General features: G+C 58.2%; 1 protein-coding gene across 6 annotated transcripts in view; it reads right to left on the bottom strand.

Annotated features, from left to right (window-relative positions):
- Positions 1-24,556, bottom strand: part of Prdm11 (PR/SET domain 11) — a 76,853-nt gene that overhangs the window by 40,635 nt on the left and 11,662 nt on the right. For 4 of the 6 annotated variants that reach the window (XM_046456555.2, XM_058583510.1, XM_058583520.1 and 1 more), the window contains exons 2-4: positions 5,462-5,586; positions 5,075-5,178; positions 4,259-4,521 (exon numbers count right to left, since the gene is read on the bottom strand). In XM_046456555.2, coding sequence (XP_046312511.1) covers positions 4,259-4,521; positions 5,075-5,178; positions 5,462-5,580 — 486 coding nt within the window. In that variant the 5' untranslated portion in view covers positions 5,581-5,586. Of the gene's footprint in view, positions 1-4,258; positions 4,522-5,074; positions 5,179-5,461; positions 5,587-6,114; positions 6,328-24,556 lie in introns of those variants that run through there. The other 2 variants (XM_046456550.2, XM_046456561.2) reach the window with 2 other exon arrangements.

Genomic DNA, 24,556 nt, shown 5'->3' with positions numbered 1-24,556 from the left:
CCACCAAGGAGACAGGCGGAGTGAAAAGGGCTGCGGGTCCGTGGGAGCCCAGGCCCCTCCTGGGCACTCTGCGCACAGTGGGACCAGCTCGTACAGGAGGAGGGAGCCAGGGAGGGCCCTTGTGCTGTGCAGGAAGAAGAAGCAGAGTCCACAAGAGCAGCAGGTGGGAAGAGGCGGCTGAGGAAGACAAGACACAGCCCAGGGAGGCCCGGGGCCCAGCGCGGCTACTCCCCAGCTGGTCACCACGTCCCACGGCCGCCAGGCCTCAGTTCCCTCTCCCGTGCATTGGATAGAGTAATCGGTGCTGCAGGAGCACCGCAGGATCACGTGTGATGGTGGCAGACCCAGACGCGTAGAAAGTGCTCAATACACATTAACACCAAGGCTCCCCATGGTCACCGTCACTGCTCCCACCGGAGGGAGGTGTCCAGATTGCTGAGGGGCTGGCACAGGAATGGGTCTGATGCATGGTGCCAGGGCTTGTGAAGCCAAGCAGAAGGTCAAGACAAGATAACGCAAGGAGGGCTGGGGACAGGGTGTGACCCATGAGTGCAGTTTCTGTGGGACGTGCATTTCCCAGATCCCAGCCTCAGTCAGGCCACGGCTCAGCCCCTGCTCCTTCCTCCACGGCCCGTCACCCGGGCAGGCAGAGCTGCTCCTGAGGCCTGCAGTCCCCAGCGGGGCCGGGACGCTGGCTTCCAGCACAGACGTGACACATACTCGCACGGTCCCAGCCTCTGCCTTCTCGGGTCATTTTGAGCATCTGTTCTCGGCAGGCCTTCAGTGTCCCTTGCCTCTCAGGTCACAAAGGTCAAAGCCTCCTTATGCTCCTGCCTGCCACCCCCCACCCCCCATGAGTTTGCTGTACCCAATCTCTGCCGTTACTGTAACAAAATGCACACACAGTCCCCGAAAGCAACACAGCATTATTCTCCTACAGCTCTGGAGGCCGGGGGTCTCAAAGAAGGTGTGGGTAGCTGCACCTTACGAGAGGCTCCAGGAGAGCAGCTGCCTGGCTCCATTCCTTCTCCAGCCTCTACAGGCCCTGCCTCCCCTGCCCCTGGCTCCCTCCTCCACCTTCAAGGCCAGCAGGACCATCTTCTAATCTCTCTCTGCCTCCGATCTCCTTGCAGACAGGCCAGGAGACACCCCGTCTCAAGATGTCACTCAGTCACACCTGCCAACTCCTTTCGCCGTATAAGTTGACGTATTCACAGGTTCCAGGGTTAGGCATGGACTCTTTGCGGGGTCATTATCTGGCCTACTCCACCTCCCTCCCTCCCCCTGCTCCAGTCCTCTGCGCTGTCCCTCCAGTGGCAGGAAGATGCTGACCCACCCCTCCCCTGTCCAGCAGGTCCACTGTAAAAGCCCAGGGAGAGGCTTCCCCCTGTGTCGCCCTTTCTCATGCAGAGCACCTGCTGGCTTCTGAGGGACAGTGGTGCCACCTCTCCCAGCTCACACCGCCCTGGCCCCAGCCTGACTCTCATATCTCTGTCCCCCAGTTCTGATCTCCTCTCCCCCAGGCTTCTGAGAAGAGATGATTCTGGTCACCTCCACGCTAACCAGGGTCCACCCACGACTCCCCTGCTGGTCCTGCAGATAACTCCACTGGAGGGGAGGTGACTGTCCCTGCTGCCAACTGTTTGCCACGGAGGCCCACCTTCTAGGAGGGTGCCCGGGTGGACGTCCCCGCTGCTCTCGCTAAATGCACCGCTGACCGCGCTGTGCAGACCCAGAGAACGCTTCTCAGCCCTTCTCACTGTGGCTTCCAGGCAGAATTCGACGCCGTTGGCCACTGTGGTCCTCATGAACCTCGATTCCCCCTGGACTTCCGGGACACCTGCCCTCCCAGTCCCCTCCTCCCTCTCAGGCCACTCTTAGTCCATCTTCTCAGACTCCAGCTCCCTGGAACTCAAGGTGGCAGTTCCCCAGAGTGGAGTCCCAGGCCCCTCCACCTCTGTCGGCCCCTCAGGGCTGCCCTCGTGCCCCACACCCCACAGACCACCTGTGAACAGGGGACTCGCAGGTGACACCCCAACCTCCTCTCCATATGCCTACTGGACATCGGCAGGTGGACATCTTGGCGAGACTCCAAACCCAAGTCCAAAACCGAACCACCATCTTCCCCAGCCCCTCCTCCTCCGGCACCCCCATTTTGCACCTGCAGTGACCTGTTGGAGGGGGACCCCCTTGACTCTCCCGCTCCCCACAGAGATCGGCTGGGGACAGAGTTCCCAGTCCTTTCACTTGTCTTCTCATCTCCGCCCACAGAGAGGAGCCGGTCTGGGGGCTGAAACCCAGGGTGCCCCAGCCACGTCCCAGTCCTTTTCATTTACTTTGAAACAGGGTCTTGCTAAGTTGGTTAGAGACTTGCTAAGTTGCTGAGGCTGGCCTTGAACTTCAATCTTCCTGCCTCAGCCTCCCCGGGAGACTTCATTCCTGACCACTGCTCCACCCTCTGCACCCAATCAGTTCTCCAGGCTGCAGCCACAGTTGCCTTTTCAAACATAAACGTGCTCAGGTCACTCTTCTTACCCCCAACTTCAAACAAAATGAAGGCTTCTCACTGTCTTTAAAGAGCAAGCAGACTCATTTGGTCCACTGGGCCCCACTGGGTCAATTTCCTTCCCTCCTCTAGGTCTCTGTGTTTGCCGCTCTCCAGGAACAACTAACCAGTTGCTTGAATATACTGCCCTCTCCTCCTGCCCCGGGGCCTTTGTGCATGCCACTCCAGCCATCTGATGCCCCTCCCCAGCCCTCACTTGGAAGCCATTCTCTTCCTTCAGTCGCAGCTCAGGAAGCCTTGTCTGATCTCTGGCCATGCTAATTCCCCAGGCTGTTCACTTTCTCTGGGCCCCACTATCTCACCATTAGCTATCAGATTTGGAATTTTATGCGTATTTATCGTGTTCTTCAATTAATTCCATCTCCTGCACAGTGAGCTCCATGAGGACAGGGCTATGCCTGACCTGGCCCACCACTGTGTTCACAGGGCCAGCCAGGCTGGGCATGGAGAAGACGCTCAGAAGAGAAGCGTTCAAATGGTGAGCCGGCTTGCTGTCTCCTCGCCGGCCCTTCTCCCGTAGCTGCTCTCCCGTAGCTGTTCAGTGGCTCAGGTTTGACTCAGTCTTGGAAACTCCTCTTCCTCCTTTCACATCCCCCCACCAACAAATCCCAGGGACTCTCCCTCCCAAATCTCTTTCAAATAACCCCACCTCTAGCACCCAAGCTCAAGGTGCCACCTAGTTTTTACAGAAACCCTGCCCCCGTCTCCTAGCGGGAACCTGGAGTCCACAGCCTAGGGCACCTCTCTGCCTGGCCACACAGTGGAGCCCTGGCCTGGGGATGCAGGTCGCTCCCTGGCTCAGGCACACTGGCCCGGCCGCCCTGCCTGCTGACTTTCTGCCACTCTGGTCCTCAGCCATCGCTGCCTCTGCTCAGGCTGCTCTCGCCGCCTCATGAGCATCTCTGCTCACTCGGAGCACTTTCTCACCCCCTCCAAGACTGACCGCCACGGGTTCTTCAAGTTCCCACCGCATCTAGGTCAAGAACAACAATAACAGCAGCCGGTATTGGGCCAGCGTGACCTAAGGCACTGCACCACGACCCGTTCCTCTTCAGCGAGGCTGTTATCAACCTCAGACTGAAACGGTCTCAGAGAAGTCCATGACTCGTCCAAGGTCACACTGGAGGGTAAACAGCGAAGCTGGCTGACATGACGAACCGGGGCTCCAGGCCCCAAGGTCTTGGGGACTATGAGCATGCATGGCCCTCTGTGCTGTGTTCCCAGAGCGCCCTGCATTCCCCTTTAGGTCACAGTGGTCACACGTACACAGTGCATTGACTCCATGCGCGCCTCCAGCGCTGGCCCTGCCCTCACGTGACTGCCTTCTAAGATGAACATCGTGCTCTGCATCCCCTCAGTCCCCAGGTCCGTGTGGAAGAGGGGTGGCTGAGCCTTTTGTAAATGCCACCGAATGGCCTGACAGGCACGCACGTGAGGACTTGTAGGAACACTGCCCTCAGCTCTGGCCGACGACTTCCTGCTCTGCTTATGACCGCCAGGTGGGCTCTCTCAGGATGGCCCTTGGAAAGCGAGGAACACAGCCACTGGGTTGGGGATGGGGACAGCATCCATCATCCGCATGTCCAGTGGCACATGCAGAAAAGCCCTTGGGCCAGCATATGGCGCCCCCTGCTGGTTTCCTTCCATGTCCCTCGACAACCTCTCCCGCTGAACAGCCCAGGGGACACTCACCAGCCATGAGAAGAAGCCCGCCGATTTGTCCTGAGTGGAGATCTGCCCCTCATAGGGGCCAAAGATGTGGCCCTTGGGTATGACCTCACTTATGCACCGCACATCGCTCTGTCCGCTGGCTTCCTTGACCACCTCCATGCCCTGCGGGATGGTGAGGGCAGCCCGGTCCGGGATGCCCACGGGCACCGGTGTGTCTGACACAAATACGGGGGGACCATGGTTGGGGCACTCGTCCACAAAGTACTCCTGGCAGGACTCGCAGACTGCAGGAATGGAAAGAGGAGGAAGGGTCTCAGTGGTGGTGGGGAGATAGGACCCCTAGGGAGGAGGCCGAGGGCTGAGAGGAGGCCACCCAAGGACAGTGCAGGCAGCAGAGAGCACAGTGCATTGACTCCCAGCCACAGGCCCCAGGGTCATCAGGACAGTCACCCAGTGCAATACCTGGTTACCCTCCCGAGGCCTCCAAGATGAAGCCGCCAACTCAAGGGAGCCACTAGTTCCTTTTGTCTCAAGTTTGAAAAAGGAGGAGAGAGCATGGCTTCAGAGCCTGATGGCTCTGAACTGCGACTGTCCATCTGTGAGCCGTGGGACCCGGCACTGGGCACTTAGCTCTTGGCAAGCCTCAGGGTCCTCACCTGGAAGATGGGGCCAACCACAGCCCCCTCTGCAGCTATCGATGAGGACCACCGGAGCATGGACCAGTGCCTGGTCCACGGGGCACAGGTGGACTTCACTAGTACTCCTGCTGCACGTCCCCAGCCCAGGAGAGGGGGTGGGGGGAGGGAGGTGCAGGCCAGGGCCGCGAGCCCCACTTACACCAGAAGTCAACTTGCTGGAAGCTCTTGGGCACCATGAGGTCTCGCTTCCCCTTCAGTTTCTTGGGCTCGACTTCCATGGCCGAAGGCTCGGGTCTCCTAGAGCTGCCCAGGACAAGGGTCAGACAAAGAAAGCAAAGCAGCCGTCAGAGTGAGAGTCTGACAGGGAGAGGACGGGGACCCGGCCAGGAGGTCCAGGGGACACGGGTGGGCATAGAAGCCCCAGGTGGCCTGCTGTTCCTGGGCCACTGCTCAAGCCCTTCTAGAGCCTGCGCTCACCCCTGACCCCAGAAGCTGCCCCAGCAAGGTTAAGGAAGGTGGGCAGGGTCCCCAGCCCACCCAGTCCAGCCACCCTCCTGCCCGCTCTGGGTCCCCACACAGGCCTCACCAGGGCTGGCCATACTCCTGGTCGCGGAGGGGCGAGCAGACCTCTGTCTTCACCACTGTCACCATGTCCCCCACAGCCGCCTTGGTCTGGGCCAAGCACTCCTTCATGTTCTCAGTCATTCTGTCCTGGGACGCAGGAGCAGGAGCAGGCCAGGAAGAGGATCAAAGAAAGGGGGAAGAGGGGTGAGTGGCGCAGAGGGCAAGCAGGGGTCCCGCGGAGTCTGGTTACCCGCCTGCCATCCCAGAGGAAGCTCAGAACACAGACAACAAAAACAGCTGCAGCCCGGCCAAGAGGAAATGCCATTTCTATCCCGGGCTGGTCCTGGGGACGACTGGAGCCACCAGCCCCATGGGGTCAGGCACCAGGGGCAGCTCAGGCCAGGGCAGGCCTGGGAAGCACAGCCGGGACCCCAAGACCAACGGGCAAAGGACACGAGGAACCCACATGGGCTTGGGGACAACTCTGCGCAGGGGCTCAAGGAGGGAACAACTCAAGTCCAACTGTGGCCAAGGGGGTGGGCGGGACGATACGGGCCCTCAGTGCCTGGCGCGTGAGGGGCTGCCCGAGCGGCCAGGCCGGGTGCCAGCTCCGGCAGGTACCGGCGGGCGGCGGCCACTCAAGCCCCACCCCCAGGGGCGTCCTCCACCGCTTACCGCCCTGCACCAGCGCCGGGCTTCGGCCGTCCCTCGGCACCCCGGGGTCCTCATGCCAGGCCCGGGGACACTCTTCGGGCCGGGACAGCGCGGCTGGGGCTGGGGCGGCGCGGGGCCCGGGCTGGGCGAGCGGCGTGTGACTCACCACCCGGGGCCCCGCTGGCCACTCCCCTGCTCCTCGCTCACCAGCCCGCTCCCCACCGGGGCCCCAGAGCCGCGGGCGGGAGGGTGTGGGGAACGCGGCCGGCCCCCTCCTCCAGCCGGCGGGGCCGGGGGCGCGCGGCGGGGACCTGGCTGGGGCCGCCCCGCCCCCGGCCCGGGCACCCGCCCCCGGCGCCCGCGTGAGTGGGCGCGGGCCGGGCGGCGGGCAGCGGGCGGCTCACCCACCTTCCCCGCGGGGCGCTCCCGGCCCGGCCCTGCCCAGCGCCGCCCCGCCGCCCTGCGCCCGGCATTCCTTGCGGGGGCATGTGGCTTCTTGCCGGCCCCGGGGGCACGCAGTTGGCTGGCGGCCGGCGGGGAGGGGGGCGGCGGGGAGGGATCCTGCGCCTCCCGGCCTCGGCCCCACTGCCGCGGCGCTGGGGCTCGGGCGGGCGTCTAGTGGGTGGCAGCGCCCCAGAGGCCGGGCGAGGGCGCAGGGCCCTGAAAGGCGCCCCGCAGCCTCGGAGCCCACCCGGCCTGCGCCGCCCCGGGGGGTGCGGGGGAGCCCCGCGCCTGCGGCTGGCCGGCTTCCGCGCTGGGCACCTCGCCCACCCCACAGCCCTTGGATCCCCGTGAGAGGGCAGGGTCGCAGGTCAGCGGGGCAGGAGCCGGGGCTGCAAGATGGCAAGAGACTTGCCCAAGGTCACGCAGACCAGTCCTGATGAAGTCTGCCCTGGAGGCTGGGGCGCAGCTCAGAACACGAGAAGGGGAACCCCTCTCCTTCCATGGTCATGTTCAGGCCCTGGGTGTGTCCAGGCCGTGTCCTCAGCCTCGTCCTTTTGTGGAATGATCACTGGGATCACCCAGTGGTGGGTTTGGGCCTTAGCTCATGGGCCAGCGCCACATGGGGGCAAGGTGCTGTGGATTTGCAAAGCTGAGGAGCAGGTCTCCCTTGGAGGAGCAATGGTCACACACAAGCCATCAAAGGCAGTGGATCCTGGTAATTAGCAACCCAGGCTCTGGAGAGGAGCAGCCCCAGTTCCCGACAGACCTACAAAGCTACTGTGTGCCCTGGGCAAGTGTCAGAGGTGGAATGTTTGAGCCCCACCCTACTCCACCACCCATTCCTATGTTGAAACCCTAAGCCCCATTGTGACTATATATGGAATAGCACTGTGGGGAGGTGACAAGATGAAGTGAGGTCTTGAGGGTCAGGTGTCCTAAGAGGAAGGGGTCCCGAGTTGTCTCCATGGTGTGACACATAGCCTGAAGAGGGCCCTCTGCTGGGTGGAGAGCATCACCTGGAGCTGGGTGGCCTGGCCCTTGACTTTGGACTTCCCAGCTCCAGAACTGTGAGAAATCAGTGTGTCATTTAAGCTGTGATAGTCTGCTGTGGCAGCTTGAGCTGACGGACACAGCAAGATGTCTAAACTCTGTGCTCCCATTTCTTCATCTGGAAAATGTGGCTAATAATAGATTCCATCCCAGAAGCTCTGTATGACATGGACGGAGTTTAGGGAGTGGGCACAGTCCTCGCGTCCCGCACAGAAAGGCAATAAGGAGGATGGAGAGGAGCAGCCCCACGAAGGGGTGGCTTGGAATCCTCTCCACTGGACTGTAGGTCCACCGCCTGCAAACTTGGGCACTTTATTAGAACCGCGTCTCAGGACTAATTTGCATGGGGGTCCCCTCCCCTGGCCCGGGTGCCTCCACCAAGACCACCTGCACGCCATGCTCAATCCCATCACAAGGCCTATGACCTGGCTGGGTCCCCATCTGTCCTTCAGCCCTCCCCTCATGATACCCTCTACTGGCCCCAAGTCACACTTCATGGCACTTGTCACATTTACAAAGGTCCTCTACTGGCACATCACGTTTCCTATAATAGGCAGAGCTCCCCGAGGACAGAGGCTCTTTGCTGACCACTGGCTTCTCAGCACCTGTTACAGGGCCTGGCCCCAGGGAGGCTGGGAAAGGGGAGCAGGTGCTAGGGTCCCGACAGCAAGGAGCACTCACTCTCGGAACCACACATTTGCAGGACCGACCGGTGACAATGAAGGCCTCCCTAAATAAATGTGCAGCCAAGTGCCTTAACCAGCACAGAGCCCATTTCTGAATCAATATTTGCCAAATGAATAAACGATCTGATAATCTAAGTCAAGACTGTCCCTATCTAATATGTCCCATGGGCACAGTAGAGAATCTCAACTCCATAGAGACCTTGGAAGGAGAGAAAGTGGGTGGTTGTGGTTTTGGTGCTGGGGACTGAACCAGGTCTTAACCACCTCACCATCCCAGCCGGTTTTGTCTTTTCCCTTTCCAAGACAGGTTCTAGCTCATTGTCCCAATCTAGCCTTGAACTTTTGGTCCTCCTGCCTCAGCCTCCCAAGTCACTGGGATTACAGATGGACAAACTCGTGCCACCAAAAGCAGCTGGGTCACGGCTTTGAATCCTCCTCCCCCTGCACTCCCTCCTGGTGATCTCTGCCTTGGGGCGAGGTGTGCAGGAGGCACAGTGGGCTGGGGAGGCCCGGAGCTTGATTCTGATAACCTGGCATGCTGGGTGGGGATGGGACACATCCTGCCGGGTTTCCCCAGGAGGGACAAAAGGAGACCGAAGCCAGGGCAGGGTTCGGAAGAGCCCAGGGCTGCGGGTTTATGGAGAATATTAACATCACGGTGGCTGCCCAGAGGAAAGGGTGTAGGGGAGGGACAGGAGAGGAGAGAGGGCAGAAGGACGGGGAGCGGCGAAGGAGGAAATGGGCAGTAGTAAGAGAATAAAGGATGGAGAGGAAGAGAGGAGAGAAAAGACGGAGGAAAGAAAATAGAGAAAGTGGGGCAGGGGACTGAGGGAAAGAGGCACACAAATGTTGTGAGTCTCCAACGGTCCCCAGAACACAGTCCCCTTTGATGAAAGCATTGGTCTGTCTCCAAGCAGAGACCCTCGGGTCTTCTTCCTCTTCCACACCCTGGCCCTCGCCCACTCTCTTTCTTGTAATGAGGTGAGGACCAAGCCCTGCTTCTGTGACCGATGTGCAGCCTTTTGTAACACAAGCACGGGCAGGTGGAGTGTCCCTTGTCCAGAGTGCTTCAGAACAGAAGGCTTCAGATTGGGGACTTCTCCAGATTTTGGAATAGTTGCGTAGCCTTTACCGGTGGAGCATCCCAAATGTAAAATCCAAAATTCTCCAAAATTTGAAAGTTCTGACATCGGTGTCAGTGCTCAAAAAAGGTTCAGAATTTGAAGCATTTGGGATTTGGGATTTTGGGATTAGGGATGCTTGGGCTGTACTAACTACGATGGTTAAGAAACAGCTGGAGAACAGGAGGGGAGGGAAGGGGAAGACGACACGAGGGAATGAGATTGATCAAATTATGTTACTCCCAGCAGCTTGGGAGGCTGAAGCAGGAGGATCATGGGTTCAAAGCCAGCCTTAGCAATGGCAAGGCACTAAGCAACTCAGTGAGACCCTGTCTCTAAATAAAAGACAAAATAGGGCTGGGGATGTGGCTCAGGGGTCAAGGTCCCCGAATTCAATCCCCAGTACCAAAAAAAAAAAATATGTGACAATGAAAAATGAATCCCACTATTATGTAGGATTATAAGCACCAACAAATTTTTTTTTAAAAAGGCAGAAACAACCATAGGGTGTCAGAGACCTCACAGAGAAAGAATGGAACCAATTATACAAAGAATCCATTAGAAGATTGAACTTTCCATTCAGTTCTGGGCCTCCTGACAGCCAAAGCAAAAAGAGAAATATGATGAGTTATAGCATTCTCATTATTCAACACTGATTTATTGACTGTATGCACCATTAAGTTCTCTCCATTCTTGGAAGAATCCAGCCACCTGGAGTACAAGGACCAATCCTCACTTTTGTGACAGGTGTGCCTAACCCTGAAGTGCACCACAAGCTCAGACACCTCTACCTGGAAATAGAGGTAGACCTTCTGTGTCTGCATTGAAGGCTGCAGAGCCAGGGAAGGGGAGATGGGGTGTCAAATGCACTTCCACTGGGGTGACAGTCAGCCCATGCGACCTGGCCAGGGGAAGCACCGCAGCCTTTTCTGCAGACAGCTCTGGCCCCACTTGCCCAGCAAGGGCCCAGGGAGGGGCGGTGGGCCTCCTGCAGGAGCCTGGCTGCTGGCGGTGCTCCCTCCCAGCTGGCTCCGCGGAGTCTGCACAGGCAGAGATTAAGCCTGCTGCAAACCCAGCCAGGAGACGCAAGCCCAGGAGGAGGGGCAGAGGGGCCCAGCGGCTGTTCACCCTCAGCAGGGTGCCAGGACCCTGGGGTGCCCAGCAGCCGTGCCCCCCGGGGCCTCGAGTCTCTGCCCACTGGTTTCCCTGGAGCTTAGCACCATGAGAACCTGGAGCCTCTGCCCTGGTACCCACACAGCATCCGTTATCATCCATTCTAATGCCAAAGGGACATAAAGATGGGGGTTGGCCCACGTCCCACACAGACCCGGGCTGGGTACTTGACCCTGGGTCTCAGTCCGCTTGTGACATAAATAAACTACCTTCAAAAGTTCCTGCCTGGCGTTAAGCCTTAGTTTCCCCTTCCTGAAAAATTAAAGACTCAACTAACAGTCCTTAACGGTAACCACGGCTGAGGGGATGGGCAGGGCTTGGAATTGTGAAAGGGAGCAGTTGGATTTATAGACTCGGCCAACACTGCCTTTGGAGACAATGAAGTACGTGCCTCATCTGTGAGACAGTTTTGCAATGTATGTAGACACCTTTGTGATTAGCAAAAGACAAATTTATCCAAAAATGCTATTGAATTCGTGGAACCCCATGTCTCTTATTTTTATTTAGCTGACATTCTTTTCCCACGAGTAGGGTTGTGTATACAGCATCATGCCTGGCCTATAAGAAGCACTCTACAGAACTCGTTATCATTATCATTCACTTTATTAGTATTTTAAAGTATAATAGATATTGGGTGTGGTCGGTGAAAATTCGTTGATTTGAAAAGATAGGCTCCAGCCAGGGGTAAAGAACTTGCCTAGTCTAGAGGAGGCTTGGTGTTCCATCCTCAGCACCATATTAAAAAAGAAAAGAAAGAGGTGTGTGTGGGGGGGGTCTTACCAAGCACTTATGACCCCAACAGATAACACTTTATCAGCAGGGCGCAGCAGCGCTCACCATTAATCCCAGCAGCTCAGAGGCTGAGGCAGGAGGAGCGCAAGTCCCAAGCCAGCCTCAGCAACTGAGGGAGGCCCTAAGTAACTTAGTGAGACCCTGCCCCAAAATAAAAGGGGCTGGGATGTGGCTCGGTGTTTAAATGTTCCTCGGTTCAATCCCTGGTACCAAACAGACAAATAAAACCCCAAAAGAATTTTTAACCCTACTAAGACTCAGATAAATGAAATTAAATAAGCATCCTGCCTTCTCTACTGAATTGGCAAAATCTTAAAAACCTCAATGGTCCAGAGAGTTGGCAAGAGCATGGAGAAGCCCCTCCGTCAGACCCTCCCTTGCGCCTGGAATCCCCCGCACCCTCGCTGGAGGCCACACGGCAACTACTATCCAAGGCCCAGCCCTTTGCAGGAGCAATCGCACATCCGGGAATTCACCCTGGGGATGCCAGGAGGTGACCTGCACAGCCGTCCTCCCCCAGGTGATCGGCAGCAAAAAGGGTAAACAATTCAAACCTCCCAAGTGGGAGAGAGGTTGACATGTTGCATACGATGAAATATCAGGCAGCCATCCACAAAGCTGCAGATTGTTAAATGCTGGGCATATTATTGAATGAAAATGGAAGTCACGGCTGAGTGAAAGAAACTGATCTGAGAAGGCTACATACTGTCCCACTGCAACTGTGTGACACCCAGGGGAAGGGAAACCAGGGAGACAACAGAAAGACCAGCCGGGCAAGAGGGACAAAGAGGCAGGACAGAGGGTTTGGAGGAGGGTGAAAGTGCTCTGTGAGATGCTGGGGTGATAAACACATGTCACCATGCATGTGCCAAAGCCTTAGACCTTCCATACTAATGAGGAGACCTAAGAGGGTCTTTGGTTCTAACAATGTGTCGCTAGAGGTTGACCAAGTGTAACAAGTATGTGCCTCACTGGTGGGCGGGAGGCAGGGGAACTCGCTTATTTTGAGTCTAAAAGGACTCTTAAAAAAAAAAAAAATGAAGTCTAGCTGGTCCTGGTGACGCAGGCCAATAATCCCAGGGGCTCAGGAGGCTGAGGCAGGAGGATCACGAGTTCAAAGCCAGCCTCAGCAAAAGTGAGGCACTAAGCAACTCAGTGAGGCCCTGTCTCTAAATTTAAAAATACAAAATAGGGCTGGGGATGGGGCTCAGTGGTTAAGTGTCCTGGATTAGATTCCCAGTACAACGGGGGGAAAAAAAAGGATCTATTTTCTAAAAGTAAAAACTATAGAAAGAGAGATACAAACTAATCCCATTGAAATCTATACAGAATGATGTGGATTTGCACACACAGGTCTGGGAGCATAGAGTCGCGGGTGCTTAGCAGTTAGCTTGGGGTGGGGGGTTGTGTGTTTCTGACTTCTTTTTGCTTATGAGGAAAAAGTGTCACCAAAAAATACTGGGTATAGCTCAGTGGCAGAGCACTTGCCTATCATGTGGGGGTCCCTGGGTTCATCCCTGGCACTGAAGAAAGAAGTCTTTAAAGGAGCTCTTCATACTCATGAGGGTTAGAAATTGCTGGAGAAGATAACTGCAAAGGTCCTTCCACCTTTACCCATTTGTCACGAGATGAGATCAACAACTGGATGGAGGAAGGAGGAGTCCAAATTAGAGATGGGAGTGGGGCGGGTGAGTGGCACTCCACACGCACTAGTAAGTGAATCCAGGGGCAGTGAGGCCCCGATATTTCTACCACGAAGCATCTATGGTTGAACTCAGGGGCACTCGACCACTGAGCCCCATCCCCAGCCCTTTTTTGCATTTTATTCAGAGACAGAGTCTCACTCAGTTGCTCAGAGCCTTGCTTTTGCTGAGGCTGGCCTTGAACTTGCCATCCTCCTGCCTCAGCCTCCTAAGCTGCTGGGACGACAGGCATGCGCCATCAGGACTGGCTGCATCTCTGTTTTGACTTGTCTTCATCATTCTGTTTGGGGAATGCGTTAGGCGATGGTTTACCGGCCTCCCTGGGCCTCCATCCTCAGAACACACAGGCTCTGTGACTGTAAGGGTCAGCACACTGGTTAGCCGCTGTCATCCGAAGCCAAAGCAAAGAAACTGTGCGTGTCCTGAGCGATCACAGGGCACCATGCAACAGTCGCTAAGCTCCTTTATGTTTAAAATCGGCTTGGCAGGTGGAATACGATGTCGGAATGAGAATGAACAAACGCGACTCCATGATGCAGTTCACATAAAGTTAAAAAATGAAACAATCAGGCACAACAATGGCGTTAGAGGTCAAATTCAGGGTTATCCTTGGGATTAACCAGAAAGGGGCGGGAAAGAGAGTCCTGGGGTGCTGGCCGTGTTCTGTTTCTCCCTCTGGGTGCTGGCCCAGGGTGTGCTGGGTTGGGAGGGTCTCCTGGGCCTTGCTCTCTCCCGTAGTCACTTATACTGTTAGGAAACACACCCGAAAACATGTGCAAGAGCCCTGAGGGCCAGGGGCCACCTCCATCCTGACCCCGACTCTGCAGCTCAAGGACTGGGCCCAGCCAGCAGAGCCTCCTGCCAGGGTCAAGGCAGATGGGGTCCGGGTCTTCCTCCACTGAGCAGTTCCAATGAGCCTCAGCAGGGCCGCTGGCGGGGGCAGGGGAGAGTCTCCCACGCGGGTCCTCCTGCAGTGCTCTTAACATGCCATCTGTGGACTCCACCGTTGACAAGGCTGATACCAGGGGGCCAGAGGATGCCAGGTAAAGGCCTGTGAGCTGTGAAGCTCTGCCTCTCCCGTGGGCCCTGCCGGGGGCCTCCGCTCTCAGGACAGCCTGGGGTCCAGGCGCAGCCGGGCCTCCCCCAGTTCAGGAGGTCAGAATAAACCACCTCCCTCTGCAGTGACTGCATCAGGAACGTGGCCTTCAACCAGTCAGCACAGGGACCCCTCCAAGGGCAGGCACAAGACCTGCTTAGACCCAGCAGAGGGAGGTAAGGGCTTGTGTGACTTCACTGAGACAGCGCAGGCGGCCACCCCACAGAGGCCTCGGCAGCAGGCACCCTTAAGATGGCCATCAGAGCAGGGGGCTTGGGAGGGGCAAAGATAGGAATCATATTTGGTCTTTCTGGGTCTTGAAACAGGGCTCCCCAAACCCTTGGAGTTACCTAGCGATCGGTGCGATGCCATCGGGAGGCTCTGGGAGCACACCTGAGTTTATGCTAATGCGGTGACTGAGGCTGGGGCTCCAGGTAGCTCCAGGGTGGGACTGGTCACCAGCCCCACCCACTGACCTCTGGGTAGGTGAGGAGGGACTGGAGATGAAGCTCCATAAAATCTCACGGACGGCTTCAGACCCCACTGGATGGTGCTGGACGGCAGCACCCCACCCGGCCTGTGACCTCTCCCATTTGGCTGCTCCCAAGTGTATCCTTTATGTAGCCAAGAAGAGTAGGTAAAGCATCGCCCTCGTTCTGCGGGTCATCCCAGTGGGGAGGGGTGGTGGGAACCCCGATGCGTATCAGCGAGAAGTACCGGTGACCGGGATTTGAGGCTAGCGTCTGAGGGGGGACGGTCTTGCATCACCGAGCCCTGAACCTATGGGTTCTGTGCTGACTCTGGTGGGTCCGAGTCAGAGTCGAACTGAATTTGCTGGACACGACTGGGGCCTGAGGATCAGAGAACCGGTGGGTTCTGGGAACATCTCTGAGGCCAGACTCACCCCCGGGGTGCAGCGGGGGATCCGCAGGTCCTAAGGTTGCCCTGCCTCTGCGCCAGGCCTGCAGTGACTGCAGCCACGAGCCACAGGCTCCAGTTCCACCAAAGGCCCCCTCCAGCTGGCCCCGTGTCAGCCCCGTGGTACCCTGGCCTCTGAGGGGGCAGGCTGGGGTGGCAGCAGCTTCCAGACCAGCCACCCACCACCAAGGGCCTGCCACTCTCTGAGTGAAACCTGCGACCTCAAGGGACAGCAGTTTGGCACTGGGGGCTTTCTAAAAACTGCTCCTAAGCTTCAATCCTGCCATTTTGCTTGTAGAACTTTCTCCACTCTGTGCAAGAGTGGTCATTGCAACATCGACTGGGATGGCCGGAGGGGAAGCAACCGACGGGTCCAATGTGTCCATCAGGGTGTGGGGGCGGTGTGTCCAAGCAGGAAGCCCCAGAACAAACCCAAGCCCCTTCCCCACCCTGGCCCCAGCTGCCATGGCCTCTCTCTTGCTCAAGGGTGTGACCCACTCCACTGTCCACTCCTTGCCCCTCCCCCACCAGGGTGAACTTGAACCTGTTACAGCATAAGACAGATCAGGGCCCCCCCCCCCCCCCGCACCTGCTCGAAATCCCCAGGGTGCATCGTCCACACAGCAAACGTCTAAACTGCAGTGCTCGGCCAGCAGGGCCAGCTCCATGGCCTCTGCGTCTCTTCCTGCCCCCACCCTGCACCACTCCCCCAAGCCACAGGGGCTGCCCGGCCCCATCTCCAGCAAGAGCCTTGCCCTGCCTGTTCCCTCCTCCAGAACGTGCACGGCCGGCAGCCTCCCACAGCATTCATTTCTGTCATTAGCTGCCTGGGTCCCAGTTAGGATGTCCACTCTGGGGGGGCGACGAGGCCCTTTCACTTCCTTCACTGCTGCATCCTGGCCGCCAGAGCAGCGCCTGCTACGAAGCAGACACCAAGAACGGTGGTGGCGTGGACGACGCTAGTGGTGGCAAAAACAAAATCCAAGTCAGGAATGGACGCCTAATTTGAGAGGCAGCAGACCCTGGTGCCGAAGGACATGGATTCTGGAGCTGGGCTGCCTGGTCCAACTTCCAGCTGTGTCATTTACCATCTGTGTGATGCTGGGGGAATTGCTTGACCTCTCTGTGCCTGGGGGCATTAATAGCACCTACAAGTAAGATCAGGTTATGAGAAATAAAAGAGATATCTGTAACATACTTAGAGCTGTGTCTAGCACAGAGCAAGTTATAGAAAAGAAAATCAACACATCCTGGCTGCATCAAATATGAAAGGACAGGGCAGGGGTGTGGCATGGTGGCAGAGTGCTTGGTCTAGCAAGAATGTGCCCCTGGGCTCTGTCCCTAGCACCACAAAAATAAAAAGAATGCACATTTCTAGGGATTCGTATATGCTCCAAGTAGCTCTAGGCAGTGACATTGTCTGCTCATGCCAGGGAAAGAGAGTAACTTCCCATCAGACACTTCTGACTTAAAAAATACACTAGTGATGCCCAGGAGTGATTAATGATTGAGGATGGGTGACATACGGGGAAGTTGACTGTCTCTTCTATCTTTTTTACATAATAAAAAACTTATTAGCACTACCAGTTTTAAAAACAAGTCCCAACTGGGTGTGGCTAATCCCAGCGGCTCGGGAGGCTGAGACAGGAGGATTGCAAGTTCAAAGCCAGCCTCAGCATCAGGGAGGCGCTAGGCAACTCAGTGAGACCCTGTCCCTAAATAGGGATGGGGATGTGGCTCAGTGGTCCAGTGCCCCTGAGTTCAATCCCTGGTACAAAAAAAAAAAAAACAAGTCCCAGGCTCCTCCTGCCCCTGACGGTGTCATGCCAGCAGTGTGTGTGTATGTGGGGGGCGGGGGTCTTTCAACCACCTGCTATTCCTGTGAGGGGACCCTGATGTCCAAACAAATTCCCTGATGACCACCTGACCCCAGAATCCTAAGCACCAGATCAGCCACAACCAACTCAGAATCGGGAGCAGGGGGTGTGGCCTGTGGAGGGTCAGAGGCAGGCTGCAGGGTGGAGGGCGTCTGGGCTGAGGCTGCCTGGGGCCCAGGGAGGCCACATTTGCGGAGGGCAGGAGGGTTACAACTAATCCAGGTCTGGACACATGGGTTCATGAGAGGATCATCCCAACTATCTCCTGGCCACTCTTGGGCTTGCGTATGTCCTCCGGGTGATCCAGCTCCTTACCCCGTACTGCTAAGGAGGAAGGAGAGCCTCAGCCATCTCCAGGCTCCCAGTCACTCCTGGGCTCCTAGGGGACAAGGAGGGCTTGGGGCTGGAGGAAACGTGAGCTCTGACCCCTTGCTTCTCAAAGTGTGGTCCCTGGACCCGCAGCGCCGGCACTGCAGGGAGGGTGTGGGAACACAGCATCCTGAGCTGGGCCCAGTGAGTCAGGGATTCACAGGCACATAAAAGTTTGAGGAGCTGGCCTAAATCACAAGCTGCTGGCGGCCACATCCCCAAGGACATCAACACCTGTCAGGCAGGCAGCCCACCACCAGGTGTGTGGGGTGGGAGAGAAGGGGACAGCCTGCCATGCGTCCTGAGCAGCACAGCAGCCCTGGCTGGGCAGATCAAACTGTAAGTCCTCTCCATCTTCTGAGCCGCTTCCGCTGCTAGTTACCTCGTAACTAAGCAGGCCAAGTGACTGCAGTGTGACCATCACAACTGCTGAGTTCCTGGAGAAGGGGCGTCGGTCTGATCTCTGCTTGCTACAAAAGGTGTGGAGCCCTTCGCCCTGAGTTCTCCCGGGGTCTCGCAACCCACTGTATGCAGAGCACTGATGGGTCCCCTCGCGTCCTCCCCTGAGACTTGGGGATGGGGCAACCTTTGAATGTTAACCACGTTGGCACCCACCCGGGGATCCCTCGGTGATTCCTACGTGCACGCACACGCACAGGGTCATTCATTAGGCACCATCCCGTATGCATGGCCAGGCTCGCGCGGTGCAACCAACCCAGACCTTGACTGGAACCTGCACGGCCCTCTGCGCTCTTCTCTCCCCTGCGACCCTTTCTACAGCTGAGGGAACGAGTCTCAAGAGACCGAGCAGCAGCCTGACCAATGGGCCCCAAGCGCTGGAGGACGAAACCGCGCGGGAGGAGTCCTGTGAACACGGGGTGACGTGGTCCTAATGGTTATAACCCCCAAAGCCACATCTGGGAACACAGTTCTGGGGCTTCTTCAGCCGAGGTGACAACCCCAACATGGAGGAGGCTCTGCAGAGTGCCCACATGGCCCAGGAGGTGACCTGTGCTCCAGGAAGGAGGTAGGCGTGGCTGGGAGGGTGGGCGGGGTTTGAGGGAGATGGGCATGGCTGGGTGGGCGGGTCGGGGCGTGGTTGGGAGAGGTGGGCGGGGTTTGAGGGAGATGGGCATGGCTGGGGGTGGGCGGGGGCCGGGTGGGCAGGCGTGGTTGGGATGGTGGGCGGGGTTTGAGGGAGATGGGCATGGCTGGGGTGGGCGGGGCTGGGGTGGGCGGGGCTGGGGTGGGCGGGGCTCGAAAGAGGGGGCGGGCCAAGGCCACACCAGGCTGTGTGTGGCATCCAAGCACCACGTGTGTCCCAGTTCTATGAGTGCCAACCTCAGTGCTGGGCACCCTGGTGACCAAGGTCCCTGCTCTCCTGGATCTTGCAGCCATGGTAGAACGTCTCTGGGTTTGTCGGCTGGCACCCATTGCCCCTTCCTGCATCAAGGCCCCTGTTGTCCCTGGGGAGCCCGCATGGTCCCCCGCAGGGGTGGATGCGGGACTGCAGCCAACCCATCACAGCTTGTACCCGCAGACACCATAGCGACTGGTTCGGGGAGGGTGGGAGGCCTACTAACTGATGGGGGAATCTACTGAGAGAAAAATCCCCTTCTACAGGGACTGCTGAAAGAATAGGACATAGGATGGATCTGCTTGCAGTCGGCCATGTGCCACCACCCTCGACAGCATGCCAAGGAAGGGGCCATACAGAGGAACGCAGAGTAGGATGGACGGACTGAGTCCTGATGAGGGGGTACGAGCCTCTGAATCCAACTGTGCCTGAAGCTCTCAAGAGCCTCCTGGACTTGTGCTGAATCCATAAATTCCTTTTTTTTTTTTTTTTTTTTTGGCCTAATTCTGCTTGACCTGAGTTCTGTCAAACTGTATTTCATCCTGTCAACAACCTGGCAAGTACAGTTTTTGCTTTGTTTTTTCAGATAGGAAATGGAGGCTCAGAGAGGCTAAGTGAGTTTAACAAGGCTACACAGCAGCTATCTAGAACCTGCCCAGCTCAGAGCCTCCACTCTTGCCACTACTGGCAATCTGGTGTGGTGGGTGACAAACTGGACAGGAAGAAAGAGTTCTTCGGGGCAGGGAGTGTGGGGTTCCTGTGTGGGGACCCTGAGGGATAATCACAATGAGAGCTGGCTCGAGCTGAGACACCCGTGAGAGGCGCAGAGCAGGGAAGCGCGGGTGGCGCAGCGGCTGTTCTTTTCTCCAGTTTTTATTTTTGCCGATTTTGAAGAAACAGAAGATTTCATGTGAAAATGTGGCTGTTTGGCTTTGGGTGGCAGCTCCTTGCAGGCACCAGAGCAGAGGGACAGTTTGCTGGGTGGTGGCCTGCTCAGGCGGCGAGGCACCCACTCTCCAGGTCTCCAGGAGCTGTCATTCCTGTGTGTCCCCTGCCCGGGCTGGCCATTTGTGCTGGTGACCCGAGTGGCAGTGCTGCACAGGTGCTGTCCCCTGAGAGGCTGGCCGCAGGTGACATGCTGGTGCCATCTTGGGTCTCAGTGCCTCCTTGACTGTCCCTATTCTGCTGCTCCTCAGCCCCCAGGACCTGGCAGGGCTCAGGACAGACGGGTGAGTTGGAGTCTTCAGGTGCAGCTCAGCCGCAGCCTGGAGACTCCCTCCCCGAGGGAATGGGGCAGGTGAGGGCAGGAGCAAAGGCAGCCCAGGCATCCACAGCAAGACGCAGCTCTGCATAGAGGTCGGGAAATGCAGGTCCGCGGCTCCTGGGTGCAAACCCAGCTCTACCACTTCTGACTGGAATACAGGGAAGTTTTCACTTCCTGTGCCTTCAGTTGCCCCTCCATAAAAGGGAGATAATGTGGGTCAGGTTGGGTTATCAGAAGTAAAGAGTGAGCCATCAGCAAATGAATATCAGTCTGACCTCTTCCACTGATGCACTGACCTTGTAAATCCTTTTCCCTCTGAGCCTCAGTTTACCCATCTGTCCAGTGGGGTGTCAGGCTTGGGTTTCCATTAGGCCCCGCTGGCCCTGGTGTTCTGTGACTACAAACTATAATCTTCATGTAATCTCTTGGGGCTGGGCCAAAGGGGCCCGGGCCTTCTCTGCCAACCCTTCCACCCTGGGGTCTAAACAGACTCTAAGGACCACCAGGGTGGAGCCATCGATTCCCACTTCCTTAGACTCAGTCCAGGCGCCACCCCCAGGATCTGAGGTGGCTCATTATGTCAAGTCATGCCAACCTGGAGGCACCGGTCGGGCTGGAAGGAGCCAGCCCTTGGGGCCTCTGGCCCTCACGCCCTGCTCTGCAGAGGGCCCTGCAGAAGGTACTCGAGCAGGCCGGGCGCGGGCGATCCACTGTGGCGGGCGCTGGGCACCAGCTGGCAGAGCCATCTCCCTGCTCTCATTCGCCCCCGGATGGGAAATGATTCATGAAAACCAAGGAGGTAAAATTAGCCCCAAGGCCACCAAGTGATTGATGCCGACAGGATCCCGGAGGGAGGGCCGCGCTGCCAGCTCGCGGCCCCGGGGCTGCAGGGCAGCCTGGCCATCTGGGGCCTCCGACTCGGGCCTTCTATTTCTGGACTTGGCTTCCAGGCTGTGGCCGCCTGCAGGAGCTTCCCAGGCTCCCGAGCAGCCCTGGGACCTGCCACCAGCCTGGCCCTCCTCCCCCGACCCTGGGAGGAAGGCTCCACTAGCCCGTTTACCAGATGGGGAAACTGAGCCCCAAGAGGCCAGAGCACAGCCAAAGGAGGCAGTGCCGGGTTCAGACCCAGCCTCCTGGCCCCAGACGGCACCAGGGGGTGGACCCCGCAGCCACCCTTGGTGTGTGTTCTCCAGTCTCAGGACCCTTAGCACCAGAGCCTGCTCTTGACTCCATGCCCAAATACCCCGACAGGCGGGGCGGAGGGTGCCCAGCATCCAGGTATCTTCAAAAGGTGCCAAGAAAGTGTCTGTCTGGCCCTGAGACCTCATTGCAACCCCGTGCAGGAGGGAGAGAATGGTGGGGACCACCAAGCCCCCGTGGCCTCCTATTACAGGGTGGTACACCAAGGCCAGAGAGGGAGAGAGACTCACTCAAAGCCACACAGCGAACCTGCGGCTGAGCCTAGGCTGGGACTGTCCCATTGCAGAGCGCCTGCTGTCAGGGCCGTTTATAAAGAGCAAACCTGGGTGGGGACCGGGGTCCCCTGCATGGAGGGGCAGCTGAGGTAGGTCGCTCCCTGAGACCAACAGGTCCCCCCTCATCTGATGCTGTCCACGACACCTGCCCCCATTTTGGAATCTGCAGGAGACATGTGGCCACTGTGGAGGGGACAAGGCACCCCATTAAAGATGAGCTCAACTTCCCAAGCAGACTCGTGTGTCCCTGCGAGGGCCCCTGCCTGCCCTCGGCCCCCTGCCTCCCTGGCTTCCCCCAGAGGAAGCCCGAGACTGGCCAGCACAGGGGGCGCTCCACACCACCCACACAGAAAACACCCCACCTCGCCCCAGGGCCAGCGACTGAGCCTGGTGGACAGCTGGGGGCAGCACCGGCCACTCCCCAGGGCACGGTCAGCGCAGTTCAGGGGCACTGTCTCCACAGTGACCTCAGCTGCCGTCGCCAAGTCCCAGGCAGAGCATCTTCAGATAGCATCACGCTAAACCCTCCCTCCAAACCCACATCCAGAGGTCCAGGGAGACGTCGAGGCCCAGAGTCCCCCTCACCAGCTCCTCGCGGGCAACCGTTTATTAACAGGTCAACAGAGCACCGGTCAGGGCGGACGGCAGGAGCCACAGGAACACGCCACCCTCCCGGCCTCCAGGGGAGCCAAGCGGCTCCCACAAGCTCAGCAAGCACGATGCCATGATTAGTGTCCCTGCTCCATCCTGCATGACCTCGGGAGGTCACTTAGCCTTCCTGGGACTCAGTTTCTCCAGCTCTAAGATGAACGGTGATAATGGCATCTGTCTCACCAGGTTACTCTGAGGACTGAGTGAAACGCCCAGGACGTGGAATGGCACGTAGTAAGTGCTCAGGAAACACCAACGGTTGTTATGGAGCCAGACCCAGCGCACAGCCTCTGACAGCTGGTCAGGCCGAGGTCTTCCCCGCAAGCCAGCAGCAGCAGGTGGGCGAGGCCCTCAGGACAGTTGAGTGGCCCCTGCCGCCCACCAGCACGGACAGCTCCTGGCCTTGTGTGACCCACTTTCTCAGTTTAAAATGGGCCCTGGGATGGCTGCTGTCCTGCCTTGCAAGGAAGGCCCTGGAGTCCCCGGGGGGCTGCGGCCTCTTCCCACACCAGAGCATGGGCTCGGCAGCCAGGGCCTCCCAGCAGGGCGGATGGGCCTCGGCCGAGGCAGCTGCTCTCCGCCGGCCACCTCGGCCACCGAGAGGGCCTGTGGCTGGGGCTGGGCAGGGGCTGGGCCTGGCCAGCAGGCACTTCTCGCCTCTTAGGAACTAAACCCGCCCTCATGCTCCCTGACCACACGCCACAGCAAGAGGCCAGCAGGGCTGCCCGGCCAGCCGCCTCTGCCAAGACCAGCACTCGGGGAGCCAGATGGCAGGGGCCTTTCCCAGCCTGCCAGCGGCTACCTGTGTGGCCTGGGGAGTCTGTCCACCTCCTAGACCTCAGACTCTGCCCCTGCCTGTGTCACAGGGGCGGCGAGGCGCTCCTTGACCAAGGCGGACGGTGTCCTGGAACCCGGGGGGACGAGTAGGGTGGATTGGATACGCAGTGTCCCCCGAAAGCTTCTGGGCTGGCAGGGGTGCGTCCAGAGGTGAAGAGTCTGGAGTGGCAGAGCTGTCCTTGCGGAACCAGCCGGGACCCACCAACCCGGGGGGATGTAGGGAGGCGGGGCGGGCGGAGGTGGGTCACCAGGGCTGGGGGGTGCGTCTTCCCGTGGCCCCCCTCTGAACCCCTGTTTCCTTTCCTGTAGGCTGCCTCACCTGGGGCTCCAGCCATGGACTGGCCATCTAGGGACGGAGACCTCTGACACACGACCCAAATAACCTTCCCTGCTCTGAGTCGCTCCGGCAGGGAATTTTGGCCACGAAAACAAAAAAGCTCCTGAACTGCAGCTTTAAGTAAGTAACCAGCTGCAGCCGTGGCCCCGAGGCCGAGCGGCAGACCCACAGCTGGGCCACCCGAGCGGCCCAGGGACACCCCGGCTCCGGGAGAGGCTGACCCCAGGCTGCTGTCTTCTCCTGCCCATCCTGCAGGCCAAGGGAGATCAGATCCACAGCCACAAGGGCCCATGGAGAGCCGGTCCACCTTCCCGGTGTGGGGTTACGTGACCAGGCTCCTGGCCACCTCGCCTGAGCAAACGGTTGGGATGACCTCTTTCCCTCCGCGTGGGCCCCGGGCCAGACCCGTCAGGGCCAAGCAGGGTGGAAATCCGATCGCCCACCGCATTCTGGGCAGCAGCCTCCTGTGGGATGCCAGGGGACAGCAGGACGAAGCTGTCACAAAGCCCTGGGCCAAGAGGCGGCCAACGGACTGTCCCAGTGAGGTGGGGACGGGTGGTACAGAGAAGAGAGCCTGGGAGGGGGCCCGGCACTGGGTGCTATATGGGTGCTGCCTCCCACGGCAGCCCTGGGACAGGGCTCCACGCCACAGAGAGGTCGTGTCACTTTCCCAGACACACAGTCAGGGAGCAGCTGAGCCAGGATTGGACCAAGGCCTTCTGATTCCAGGGTCCCCCTCCCCAGAACAGTGGCTTTAAGCAAGGACAGAAAACCCCAGAGTGGGGGAGAGAGGGCTCCAGGGCCACTGTTTCCCACCTCGTAGGGAGGGGCGGGGGAGGGGCAAGCAGTGGGGACAGCAGAGCTTCTCTGGCTCTAAAGGGGCCTCCAGGAGTCACGGGGACCCACGGAAGGCGTTTGGCTCTGGGGAAACTCTCAGGTGACAAATTTTAAATATTGCACAATATTTTAAAAACTGTAACTGGCTCCTGAAACCAAGCAGTAGCAACTCCAGACATGTCCAAGGAGGCGCTCGGAAAAAATCACAACTAACCTACATGTCCAGCAGGAGGGGAACGGCTGAATGATGAGTCACTCCAAAACCAGCTTGTATCAGTAAAGAAACTAATCATGGTTGCTCTTTACGCAAAACCCTAGTTAGATTCTCTTGCCATGGAAAGGGAATGCTAAGTAAGAAAAGCAATTTTCAGAATAACCTGGATGACATGAAACCATTTGTCCACACACACACACACACACACACACACACACAGGAACATTACTCCTTTAGGTCATGCGTGTCAGTGCACAGAAAA

Source organism: Marmota monax, unplaced genomic scaffold, assembly GCF_021218885.2.
Source record: "Marmota monax isolate L192 unplaced genomic scaffold, Marmota_monax_Labrador192_F-V1.1 WCK01_AAM20220418_F8-fsc00047, whole genome shotgun sequence".
NCBI classification, from domain to species: Eukaryota; Metazoa; Chordata; class Mammalia; order Rodentia; family Sciuridae; genus Marmota; species Marmota monax.
Note: the sequence above shows the minus strand (reverse complement) of the source record. Positions and strands in the feature narration are given on the sequence as shown.